General features: G+C 34.7%; 1 protein-coding gene across 13 annotated transcripts in view; it reads left to right on the forward strand.

Moving 5' to 3' along the window:
- KDM4C (lysine demethylase 4C) overlaps positions 1-13,358 on the forward strand; it is a 246,689-nt gene that overhangs the window by 116,927 nt on the left and 116,404 nt on the right. For 11 of the 13 annotated variants that reach the window (XR_012578316.1, XR_012578319.1, XR_012578318.1 and 8 more), the window contains 2 exons: positions 7,626-7,819; positions 11,318-11,556. Coding sequence is in view for 8 of the 13 variants with exons in the window: in XM_074533711.1 (XP_074389812.1) it covers positions 7,626-7,819; positions 11,318-11,556 (433 nt within the window). In the remaining 5 variants the exon portion in view is untranslated. Of the gene's footprint in view, positions 1-7,625; positions 7,820-11,317; positions 11,557-13,358 lie in introns of those variants that run through there. The other 2 variants (XR_012578320.1, XM_074533719.1) reach the window with 2 other exon arrangements.

The following is a 13,358-nucleotide window of genomic DNA, read 5'->3' on the forward strand; positions in this document are numbered from 1 at the left end:
TTCTAAATATTGTTCTACTTTGCTGAGCAAAAGAACAAATGATGTGTCTTGATGAAACTTGATGGAAGAGTCATTTTGGAAAAAAAATAAAATCCAGTAGATTGAGAATCTAAAATAAATCTGTTTGGTCTTAATATTTTAACCTTATCATCTATGAATTTCAGTTATAAATAATGCTTACCAGTTGAAGCAATGAGATTGTTGATGTATTAAGACCACTGGTTCATTCATCCTGCTGTGTCATTCAGAATTTAAAGAAGCTACAAGATATACATGAGTGATGAATTTTGGGCATCTCAGTCTTGAAAAAAATTAGCCACACTTTTGCAAGAATTTATATTGTGCTTTAGAGAAACTTAATGAATATGATGGAGTTTTACATGCTTTGCATGGGACTTGGCCAGAACTTTTCCTTCTGATTGGAATTTCACTGCATTCTTCTCCTTCCCCCAGATGGTCATTAGGTATTGTGATCTACATTGATAATATTAATTTGCTGGCTTTAGCATCCATTAATATAATGAACTAGATGCTAATAGGTGAAACCTGAGAAAAAAATGTAAAATGAAATTTTAGAACATCTCAAAATACTTATTAAAATAGAAAAAATACTTTAAAAATATTTCAAAAAGTAATTTGTAACTTTATAAATATAGGGACATGTCACTACTCCATTTTCTGTGCTGTGTTTAGGACACAGCAGTGAGAAGTGTCCAACAGTTCTGAGGTTTATACAATAATAGTATCTAATTTTCAACATGATCAGTCCCTCAACTTTACCATCTGTAAATGCAACTGTAGTTTTTAATCATGACAACTAGACTTAGAGCTCTCTAAGAATTTGAGTTGTGTAGAAAAAAGATTCAATATACTCATCTGGTTATATTGCCGTGAATCGTCAATTATTGTTAAACCTAAATTTAAACCTAAATTTAAGAAAGACTTCTGAAAGTCCTGACAGTAATTTGACTTGCTGTATCACACTAACTGGTGATGTTAACTGGCACATACTAATTGTGCTGGAAAATGGCCTTAAGTAATCCAGTGGAGTAACAGTTTATTTTAACTGATAAATTGATATCCAAAATAAAAGAAAATCTCCTATTCCTCAGCTCATTTACTCATACCAGGTGTATATGTTCTCCTTTAATCTGCAATATTTCAAGTTCTAATTTGAGGTTTTCCCCAGGTGGCATGTTTAGAATGGAATTTTAAAATTGATATCCTATTGATTTTCTTTTGATTCTTGAAAATAGAGAAGGAATGTTTCCTTACCAGGTATCCTGTTACATTATCTTCTTACTGTACAATGTATTACAGGTTTCCCTTTGCTATAATTAATGAGCTAAGAATAATGCAGTTCATCAGAATTGCTGTACTTGGGTCATTTGTGAATTTCTTTTTTATGTTTGATAATAGCAAAATTTCTGTTAGTAAATCCATCATAGTGACTGTAATGTTTGTATGCAAAAGATAACTGTCATAGTATGTATGACCTAGTGTCCATATTAGGTACTGCACAACAAGTTATTTTTTTATAATTATATATATACATTTAAATATATATGCACACACGTTATTGCACAGACCGTTTTCTTACTTTAGGAGCTGTTAGAGAATTGGTTAATTTTGGTTTGCAGGTAGAGGTTAATTTCATTAAAATAAATTCTAATTTTGCATGTGCAGAATACTTCCATTTTAAATCAGGAATTGGTAGGCAGATAAAGATATGGGGTAGAAGCCGTTGCTTTAAAGATCTGAGAGCAAAGTCCAAAGGTACTAAGGAAAGAACAGAGAGCTAAGAGAATGATGGAGCAAGAGCAGTTTACACACAGCAGAGAGATAAAGGCTCCAGGGACGGAGTTTCTGTTGCACAGACAACAGGGATGGACACAGAAGTAAATGTGAGTGAAACAGGAGAAAGATTCAAGGTAGAAATACAGATTGAAATCAGAATAAAAAAAAAGAGATTAATAGTGACTTTAATAGTGACTCAGTCTTTCAAGGGGTAAGTGTAGTGCCATTAAAGATACCGCTGAAGGATAAAGAGGAAGAAGGGCTGTGAGGTGGAATATTTAAGAAAATATGGCTTCTTTTAGTTGTGTCTTGTCACACTGTTTCTGTTGTCCAGCTTTCAAAGGAATGGGAGAAAAATGACCACATTTTTGTAATGTTAACTGATGCTGATGTAATCAATTTTATATAATGCAAACTGAGTCTTTTTTGTAAGAACGTGTAGGTGGCATTATATGTAAACATAAAATAAATTCTAAATAGGAATTAGGAAAAAAAGCCAGATATTTTGTAAGGCACTATTTAATATTGAACTCTTTGAAAAATATTGCAGACTGTTTGTGTATATGAATACAAATAATGAATTCAGGAGTGTATTTTTTCTATTCTGTAAAAAGGACCTTAAAGAATGGTGTTTTGCATTTGTGTTTTTGTTGTGTGTGACACGATGTGTCAGGGGAAAGAGCGTACTGTCTATGATTTACCAAAAAAGGAAAGCTTGCTTTCTCAGTGCTTGTACAGATGGCTAACTGCTACCAAAGGTTTCTCCAACACTACTTACAAGTTGCCAGAAGGTTTGTGTGAAAATACATCACAGCCTGATTCCATAGCAAAGGACAGTTACTGATACCAGGTTTTATTAAATCCTGTCCTCTTAGCAAACAGTGCCTGTGAAGCACTTCTACAGGCAGTCCACAGGAAGCACTTCCAGTCACAGCACCTATAAAATGTTTTTTATCAAAATGCATTTTTTACATTGTTTGGAAATTCATTGAAAGTATTGTGAGAGTGGGATATAGTGCATTGTGGATATGGGTTGTGAAAACAGGATATAAGATGAAACACACAGGACAAAAGGAGCAAGACATGTTAGCAGATGACGGGTGCAGGGTTAAGCAAACAGTAACTCAGGTGAAGGAAAGAAGAATAGGGTGTTGCCATATAAGGCAATGTTTAAGGTCGTTGGATGGTTGTACTGTTAAGAGATCCTATATAAACGCCATGTTTGGCCCAATAAATTGGCTTCTGATCATCAATCAGGGCTGGGAACATCTTGGGATCAATCGTTTGTAACTCACTCCTTCCCTTCTAGAAAATTCCCTGCTCCCCATTCTTTCATTGGCCCTCCCCCCAGGAACACCGTCTTCCCGTTTCCCTGTTGGTGTACCCCCAATCACCCCACCTTGTGCCCTCCCCTGTATGTTAGGCTCCATATGATGTCCCATAGGTGTGTAGTTTACATACATTGTGCAGTTGCAATGTGAATTAGATAATGCTTTCTCTCTGAAATGATTATGTAAGTGAAAGGAAAAGAATAGCGTAATGAAGTACTACTATTCGTCAGCTTAAAACTTCAGAAGACATATAACTAAAATAGATTTCAGATATAGTGTAAAATCACATTTTAATTTAATTTAACAAAATCCAGTACTTAGTGCAAAATGTTAAAAATCCTTCTGATATTTCAAGCTTAGTGCATTAAATTTTAACACACTAGTATAACAACTAATGTTTTTGTGGAGAAGACACTTTTGTGAACGAAGACATCAGTTCATGTCTTACAAGTTGCATCTGAAGTGTACTTCACTGAACTAAAAAATAAAAACACAAATCATGAAGACTTGAATCTGGATGCAGATTTCTGTGCTTAAAAGATATCTATGCTTCTAAGAAATAGTACTCCTCTACTAGTGAAATAATAAGCCATCTATTAACTTTCTGTTGTAGCAAAATATTATATCCTCTACAGATTTTTTTTGCTAGTTTTTAAAATCCCGTGATTCATTTGATGACAGAGCTTTTCATCTTTAAATATTAAATACCAATGATGAAAAGCTGGAAAGATCTGTAAGTCATGCACTTGCCATTGATACAAAAAAATGTTTTATAAAAACTCTACTTAGGTACGTCATGTATTTTAGAATGTGCTTATGTGTGTGTTTAACTTAATATGTATAAGTCTAGAAGCTTGTTGTATATTCTTTTGTATTTTCCTGAATCAGAGTATAAAATGGGGGGGGAAAATTATTTATTTATTTACTAATTTATTTATACAAAAAATAATTTTTCTCTTTTCCATTCACAAATAGGATTGTGTTTGAAATTATCCTTTTGGCTGTGTTTGTGTCTTGTAGGTGATGTTCTCATATCACAAATATATCTCACATATATTTCTGTCAATTAGTTAAAGTTGCTTAAACTTTTTTCTTACAATTTGTTCTGTAAAGGTTTGCCTTTACTAATAAATTTTAGTTGAATTGCTTACTTTCAAGTATATATGTGGCAGGATAAATAATAAGTGTAGTGGTGGTATCATTGATGATGTCGATAGTAAGAATTTAAGAGTAAGAATTGTGAAGGAGTTTCATTCTCTTAAGTATGCTGATTGTCATACTAGACTTTGGTTAAAGAATAAGTATTAAACTAATTCTGTTGTAAATAGAAAATAATTTTCAGTACAAAGGTTGTGACATTTATCTGTGGCAACATATGCTGCCTTTTACATGGTAGTCCAATTACTTAGATTTTGCATTTACTTTAAAAAATATTACAAGTTTAAAAAAACCAAAAACCCCCAAAAAAACCACTGCTGAATACTTTAGTAGACAGGGAGATGTGCGTTTTGTTATTTTCCCAGGAACCTTCTTTAACGGAATCACATTTTGTTTTCTTTTAGAGAGAATTTTTTAGTCACTTTTTCAAGTTAGTTGCAGGAAGTGACATAATTGCCAGCTACAAGCCAGTCAAATGAGAAATTAATTAAAACGAGTAAAAACTACCACCACCACCACCAAGAAGAATGGAAGATCCTCCAGATAATTTATCAAAGCAACAGTTTTAGTGTTTGTGGTGTTTTGTGTTTTTTTTTTTTTTTTTTTCCTTGAATCATTTGAGGAAATATGGGTAGAAATAATTTCCAGAATGCATCTGCTGATGTCATCTGGTATGATTATTCCAAGTACGTCCACCCTTTCAGTGCCTGGAAGCCTGTCTTCTGTTCTTTGGGGCAGTGATACATGTTGAGCATGAGGTTACTCTGTTACTTTTTACTCAAAAGTATACTTTTAAAATTTTAAAACTTAAAATTTCTGACACCTGCCTGGTTTTGTTAATTCTTCTGTAGTAGTTGTATTAAATGAAATGGAAACTGAGCAAAGATTACAGAAAGACAGAAATTGTGTCCCATTTAGATGTGATTTGAGTCCTTTAATACCTTATTCTCATTCCAGCATAGAATACATTTTATTTCTAGATGTATTTTCTTTCTTAATGCTTCAGTGCTTACTTAAGTAATTATTTTCTGTCAAGGCTCTGGAAGTCTTGGTGTTTAACAACAAAATTTTGGCTTTGACTGTAATTTCTTACTGGTTTGTCACAACAGGGCTCAAATGTGAAAAGATTTTGTCCATTAAAGAGAGAGAAAATCCACTATTACTTGTCTTTATATTACAGATTCCAGTTTTAAAAGTTAAAAATATTACTGTGGATTTCTGTGCACTTTTCCAGTATATAGAAGTGTCTTCATTGCTTTTTTTTACTGCTCGTTGTGTCCAGTCAAGGACTCTCTGAATGGAACACACTATTTCTAATATGTTTGAGTTTTTTACAGAGTGCATGTATAAGTGTGTATATGCATGTTGTTTGAAAAGGGAGCATTCAGATGGTATTTTGGATAAAAACTATAATTAAAGGCAGCTGCATAAAATTGCAATTTCTGTCTTGAATTTTTTCCCCTTCTTTCCATTTCATCCTCCATTAGATGGCAGTGTTGGGAATATGCAGTGTAGCAATGCTGACTTTGAAAGGAAAGCAAGCATTTTTAAGACATCTCAGATGCTTTTTCAATATATATATTGTGAATTTAAAGAGGAAGAAGGGTGAACTAGAAATGACAGTTGGAAATAGTAGATAAAGAAATCTGCATTTAGTGTGCAGAAACCTTGCTGGTAGGAAAGTAGCATTCAGTCCTTTGTCTGTTTCTGCTTGTTTAAAAAAATGTAATAAAACTAGCTGTAGTAAACCATAATGGCAGGCCATTTATTTATCATTAAATTTTTTCTATACACCTCTTCTTACCTGAAAAAATTAGTCAGAGTTACTAAGCTATAGCGAAGTTCTTTCAAAGTTTTTTCATGTAAGACTATGTTTTAGACAATCAGTTTGCTTTCAATTTGAGAAAAATTTGCTAAGGTTTTTGTGGCAAGTTTTTGGTAGTGTAGAGTTGCTTTAGCAGTGGCTAATTACTACCATCTCTTGATCAGGAGCAGTTCACACACTGGACAGAGCCAAATCCAACTGACTCCAAAATGAACTTACTGCTGCCCAAAGCTGAGCATGCCAGCTACTTTGGTGGCATTCATGTGACAGCAAATTTAGAAAGAATAAAAATCACTCTGCAGCAGCCGTGAGAGAAAAAAGGGAGAAAAATGTGAAAGAAACATCCCCACAGATACCAGTCAGGAGTGAAGTAAAGCCTGAAAAATGGGTGTGAAGGAAGTTGGTTTTAGTTTTGTTCTTGTTTCTCACTGCCATAACCTGTTATTAATTTACATTAATGTATTTTCCTCAAGAGAAGTCAAAGATGGTAGCTGCTCAGTGACCTGCCTGTTCTTATCTAGACCCGTGGCATTTTCCATCTTATTTTCTTCCCCTGTCCTGCTGAGGAGGGGAAATGGAAGAGCAAATTGGTGGACACCTGACAGTCAGCCAGGATTAACCCACTATAGTAGTTTAGGTACTGTAGATGTATTGATTTACTTAATACAGTTGCCTGCTGTCAAGTGTTTTTGGGTACTGGGTACAATGACTTTAATCTGAAAACTGACTCAGCATATACAGTATTTCAAGCAGAGGCTTCTTTGCCATTTTCATGACCATTAAGAGTCTATTCAAATAAGACAAAAATACACTACACAGATGCATGAGAAAAACAATGCAAAAATTCTTTGGGGGACTAAAGTTAGGGATTAGATTAAAGTTGATGAGGAAGGTCTTACAGGTGATTCTAGAGTCTGCACTGTAGAGTGGATTGGATTACCTGGATATTAGCACACCCTTCCAGACCTCAGACACAATACTCCTCTCTCTTGCTTCCTTTCTACTCTTTGAAGGAAAAAAATGGACAAAACTGTAACTTGATGTGGTACTTGAATGTATTTATGTTTTGAAGAGTTAAGTGCTGGGACTGTAAATGCCTGTAAAGACCTTTGGGTCAACAGGATACTACAAGAGGTATTTTTAAAAGTTAAATTCTGATGTCACTCAAGATATGTGCAATCTTTGGATTCGAGGTAGCTAGGTTTCCTTAAAATTGTCAAAACCAGCCAATAGAGCAGAAAGAACGCTATAGTTTCTTTTTGTTCTTAACCCGTAGAAGTTAATGAAACAAGTGTCCTAAAGTACTAGGGAATCCCAGTGTGACACATTTGTTCAGATAGTGCTTTCTTTTGAATAATCCTCTCCTCTTGAAAATTGAGAAAAGGTGAAAAAGGAAAATACTGATTAAAGTAGAATTGGTTTGTACATGTGGGATTTTTGTTTTGGGCTTTCTAACTGCAAACTGTGGCATATGCCAGTACTTGTCACTTACAAATAAATACCTTGTCTTACAGTGCACTTGTAGGAGAGACATGGTGTCAATATCCATGGATGTCTTTGTGAGGAAGTTTCAACCAGAGAGATACCAGCTGTGGAAACAGGGCAAAGATTTATATACCATTGATCATACAAAACCAACTCCTGAATCAACACCTGAAGTGAAGATCTGGCTACAGAGAAGAAGGAAAATGCAGAACTTTCCCAAGAGGTATTTATGCTTCTTTGCCATCTATTTATTTTTTGTCTTTTTATGATGCCAGTGTCCTTTCTATTTCATTTTTGCTGCATTCTCTGATGTTGTAGTTTTGGCCACAAGAGATTTTATTTTCTCATGGTAGCAATGAGGGGATGGGGCTTGGAGCTGTGTGGTTGTGCCTGTCTTGTTCTCTACCATAAGAGAACTCTTGTTCTCTACCATACCATCGCTGCTGGGGAACAGAAGTAAGGGATTCTCACTTCTGAGAAGGAAGGGGGTGTGGTGTATTCCCAGGGCTTGAGTGCTATGATGTCCTTTTGTCTTGGAAAGACTTATGGCTCTGGATTGATTGGATTCAAATGAGCATTTTGTGTGTACTCGCCTGCTTATATAAACTATTGCTATTTTTTTGGTATATTTCTATATAACAATTGGTATTGTTGCTGTTACTGTTAATTTCTTTCCTTCACTCTCTCCCTCCCGCCCCAACCACCTGGAGGGGCTGGAGGGAGAGGAATGGCTGCATGGATTTTAACTGTTTTAACTTTCAGATGGGCTTAAACTATGTCACATGTTTTCTTTTAATTAAAATGGTTTTTCTGCTTTCTGTATTAAGACGATCCTGGGGACAGACCAGTATTCTTTCAGAGTGACTGTGAAAATTTAACTTATAAGTTATACTTTATAATTGTGTACCTAAAAAAGTTAGTGATTAAGGAGAACATCAAAAGGCATTCAAATGTGTTACTTAAAATCTCTCTTTAGTAAGGGTTATTCCAGTGTAATTCTCAAGGAACGGATGGTTGCCATTGTTTCTAGAGATCACAGCAACCAAAGAACAAGTGAGAAGACTCCCTTAAGAGTTGAAAAGGAGATTAAACAGGAAAAACTTATCATAGAGCTGTGATAGAATCCCACCAGCTGTTTCAAGTCTCCAAGTAACAGCCCTCAATGCCATTTTACCCTAAGGAGGTACCACTGCCTATTTGTCACACTCTTGCAGTGCTGCAGCCAAAATCTGTCTTTGTCTACCACAGGTCAGTGGCAGATCATAATAAGGGCTAAATCTCAGTCTGGTGACATGCCAACATCACCAGAAAGTTAGGAGAATAAAAGAAATTTAGAAGAATAAGGAAACTTACGAGAAAAGTCTCTCAGCTTGTCACTGACCTTTGACCTTTTAAAGCAGTTTTATATCAATTTTATTGAAATGCATTATGTTTTTTTTTTGCATTGCACGTTCTCTGTACTATTGTGCTTTCCTGTCTTACTTAACAGGATTTTTATGGATTTTCTTCTTCATTATCTAAAGATATCTAAAGATCTGCTTAATTTCTAGCCAAAGGTGGGCTGTTTTATTGGTATTTTAGTGCAGCTTTTTGAGTTGGAGATAATACTGATTTTTTTAAAGATCTTCCATCTCCAAAGAATTTCACAGTGTAGTTAGTGGCTTTTTAAGCTTGGTCTTAAACCAAACTTCCTCATTTTCTTTGTAAGTTAATGTATGTCTTGAGGAAAAGGTATGACAGTCAATCTGTAAAGTGAAGGACCAACTGGCACTGTAGTGGAACATTGTTACTGAAAATATAACACCACATTAGTTCTGGGTAAGGGTAGTTTGTGAGGTAGGATTGCTTCCTGAAGACACCTAGTGAGGCAGCTGAACAGCCAGTTTGTTAGTACACGTATGATACTGACCTGGACTCGCAGAGAGAGTAATTCTGTTGTTTAACTAGGTGAATGCCATTTTTCCCTGTAGTAGGTTTCCCTGCATGTATTGTACAGCATAAATGCAAATTCCCACTTGGACCAGCAGTGATTCATTTAGTAGTACCCTTGTGGATAGGTGGTTCTGAATAAAAACAAAGACTATCTAGTAACTTTATTGAAAGTTTTATCACAGGATCACATGGGCTGATTTATGCACCTTGCTAAGACAATAAACACAATTCCAGTGCTGTTTAACTCTTGAGTGAGCTTTTTTTCAGGCATGCATTGCAGAGGTAGATAAAATGTTTATTCAGATTTGTTTCTAGTGTAATGTGTTAGTTAAAATTATAATTTTGATTATAGGAATAATACAAGTTCTAGCAAAGTGAAAATAACAATCTTCATGAATATAATGACAGGAGGAGCTTATCTCTGACATTTACAGCTGAAATACATTGCTGCTATATAACATTTAATGACTGCATATAAATAGTAATAAACTATAACTTTCTGTTATTTACAGTGTGAACTGATGGTTCTGTCATACTTTGGCATATTTTCTGGAAATATCTATTTTATAGAGAATTTGTTGAAAGGTATACATTTGTAGACACGGAACAAAATGTAAGGGGCAGCAAAATGTTTTTCTGGAGATGTGTAGAATCTCAGATGCAAGACCTTTGTAAGACTCACTTAAAACTTTGTAAAATTCACCTGCAGTAGTAGTGCTTTTATCTCTAATGTGTTATGAGATTTGAAACCTGCTGTATGATGACATTAATACTCCTCTTGTGTTGCCATCCTATTGCAAAAGTTCCATACCTTCTCAGCAATTTTATATGGGTAGCTCCTCACAACACTGATTCCTCCTTCCAGTGCAACCAACAGACTTCCACTCTCTCCTCCACCAGCTGACCCACCCTTTTGTAGCACTCGGCTTCTTATTGGACACAGCTGTGGCCTGTTAAGGGCAGGGCTGTTCCTAATCTTTGGTGATTAGTGCAGCTGCAACTCCTCAGGTGTGAGACTGCCTTCTGCACTGTCTTTATTTTCTTACATTCTATCTCTCCGCACTCTTGTGTCACATAGTTGAATTTGAAACCGGACTATTTTTTATTACATTTATTCTGATATAGATTATGAGCCTATTTCTAATTGGTTTGCCATTTCTCCTGCCTTAAGCTTTCCCTTATTCATCTGAGGGTGCAAAAACTTACACTCAATCTTTAATTTCAACTTTATTTTTTTAAACACAGAATAATTACGTATATTGCTTGATATTGTAGCCTTTTGGAATATTCGGTGATCATAATTTTTTACCTTTCTCAGATGCTTGTTGGTTCTGTTAAAACTTATTTAAAAACTTCCAAACAGATAAGCTTTTATGAGGATATTCAGACTAGTCTTTTATTAGCACTAGGGTTTGGACATATCACCTGATTTTGCTGCTACTGAGAGAGTTTTTCTTCATTATTCTTGTAAGGATAGTTCTTTTTTGGTCCCAAAAAATGATTTATTAAAAAGCTAGTTTGTATGCTAGTTAAGTAATAGTTACTTAAAGACGGTTTTACTTTTAGAATTTAACAACTTTGCCATGGAATGGTGATAAAAGATTAGAAGGTTAAATCCAATCAATTGTTAATCTATGACTTAATAAATTGTAGCACTATCTCAACACAAAAAGGTGAAAAATTGTCAGTTTTTTACCACTTTAAGCAGGTGAAAGGGACATATATTGGTAGATGTTTTATCTTATCCAAGACAGACTTTCTACCCTGACAGCAATATCTCCTATAACAGCTTCCAGCACACCAGATCTCGATCTAAAAAGCTTAAAACTCCAGAGGACAAGAGAGTATCTGCTATGGTAGCTGATGAAAAAATCATAGTGACTGAAGCAGCTACTGATGGCTTCAAGGTCAGTGAAGAACCAGAAAAAAAAGTGAGAGTGGTAAACACAGGATTGCCTTCTGGGGAAGAAGAAAACAGTAGTAGAATGAGTCTGGATCAGCATTTATTGGATCATGTCAAGGTTTCAGGTGAGATAAGCACTGATTATTTTTCACGTGTAAGTTGTAGGCTGTTTATACTCTAATGTGACAAATCAGTGGATGTTAAGCTGAAGTATTGTCCTAGAATAGCATACTAAAATGTTTACACAGGTAGTTATTTGTGCAAAGCAGATTGATATTTGATAAGAAAGAGAAAATACTAAACTTAATATTCTTAATTGAGAGTGATACCACCAGAACTCTTTTAATTGTTTTTTAAAGGTGCAAAAAGAGTGAGGTTTTGTATATTATATTTCTTCAGTGGACTCACATATGTTACAGCAAAATGTTTTTGATATGGAAATTATACAGAATGTCTTAACACTATTCAGACAGGATGGAATATATATCCTTGTGAGTATGCTACATGTATTTACATGATGAACCTACAAATTAGAAGTGTTCCTTGCCTGTGCACAAGGAGGTTGTATTTTGAACCTCCAGATTCTTTTTAATTTCCTCTGCAGCTATCTGACAGCTATAAAGGTCTTGTCAAGGCAAAGAGGTTTTTTTCCCTCCACAATCATTTTTATTCTAATATACTTGGTTTATTCTGAACCTAATTTATTCTATTTCACATTCCATTCTAATTCTTGTTCCTCATAGTTCCTCATAGTTCCTCATTCCTGTTCATAAAGCAAACTTTAAGTTTTAGAAGTTCCTATTTTGTTTTATATGCTACTGAAAACTCACTTTCAAATTGCATATAGACAGTGTTTTAATTATTGTGAATATTAATAGTTATGTTACTGCTTCCTTGGAGGTGGTAATCACCATGATTGATTTACATAAAGATACCAAGATATTGCAATATGGAAGTTTAGAAATTCCTCTACACAAATTTTCTGGTGATCTATCAAAGCATTTCCAGGTCTGTTCTAGTTGTTGTTTGGTTGGTTTTTTTTTTAAAAGGTGGTATTGCTTTACATCTTCCCGCAACTTTTAATAGAGATTTTGAGTGTTCATGACTACAGAGTAAATAGTATTTAGTTAACACCTATTCTGTGTTTATGGGCAAGGGAAGGAAAAGCAGAGAAGAGTGGAGAGCTGCCCTCTCTCCTTTGTCCTCTTAAAGTGTGGTGCCTGGACGTGTGTAGGAAAATGGACGTTTTTAGATGTGATAGAAGCAGTACTTGTGTTACAGAGGTAGTTTGCTCTGCATTGTCTTAACTAGTATGTCCATTGTTCTCAGTTGAAGCAGTACTTACAGTTTGTGCCCACAGATTGCATGTTACTATTGTCTTTGTATTTCCTAGTTTTATACTCATTTGACTTGAAAAGGAAATTTTTCAGACAAAACAAGTTCAAATAACCTTTATGAAGAAATAATAGCAAGGGATTTGACAGAAACCCTTTTCTTTAATATCATGGATGTGCTGCTGAATCAGAATTCAGTGCAATATATGCCAGAGTTCTTCAGGAATGTTTTTTGAGTGACCTCTCTAGCCCATTGTTCTGTCTTTCCATTGCAAGCATCAGCAGAGAAAGGATTTTTATAAAGTCCACTCAGTTTCACTCTGAATTATAGAATTATGCTAATTGCTTTTCATTTTTAGACTGATGCTGTTGTTTGAAAACTATTCTTGGTATCTATTTGAATTATATCTTTGTAATTATATGCTATTAATCTTTGGTTATTTTCATTTTTAACAGGCATAATAGGTATAAAATGTAGGGTAGAAGGTTCAATATACCACCCTTTTATATTTTTTCATTGACTCAAAGTGCATGTAGGCAACCTGAGTAAAGACTAAGAAAGCTACATGAATATTGATTATTTTGAATTAAAT

The sequence above is a fragment of the Zonotrichia albicollis genome, chromosome Z (assembly GCF_047830755.1).
Source record: "Zonotrichia albicollis isolate bZonAlb1 chromosome Z, bZonAlb1.hap1, whole genome shotgun sequence".
NCBI classification, from domain to species: Eukaryota; Metazoa; Chordata; class Aves; order Passeriformes; family Passerellidae; genus Zonotrichia; species Zonotrichia albicollis.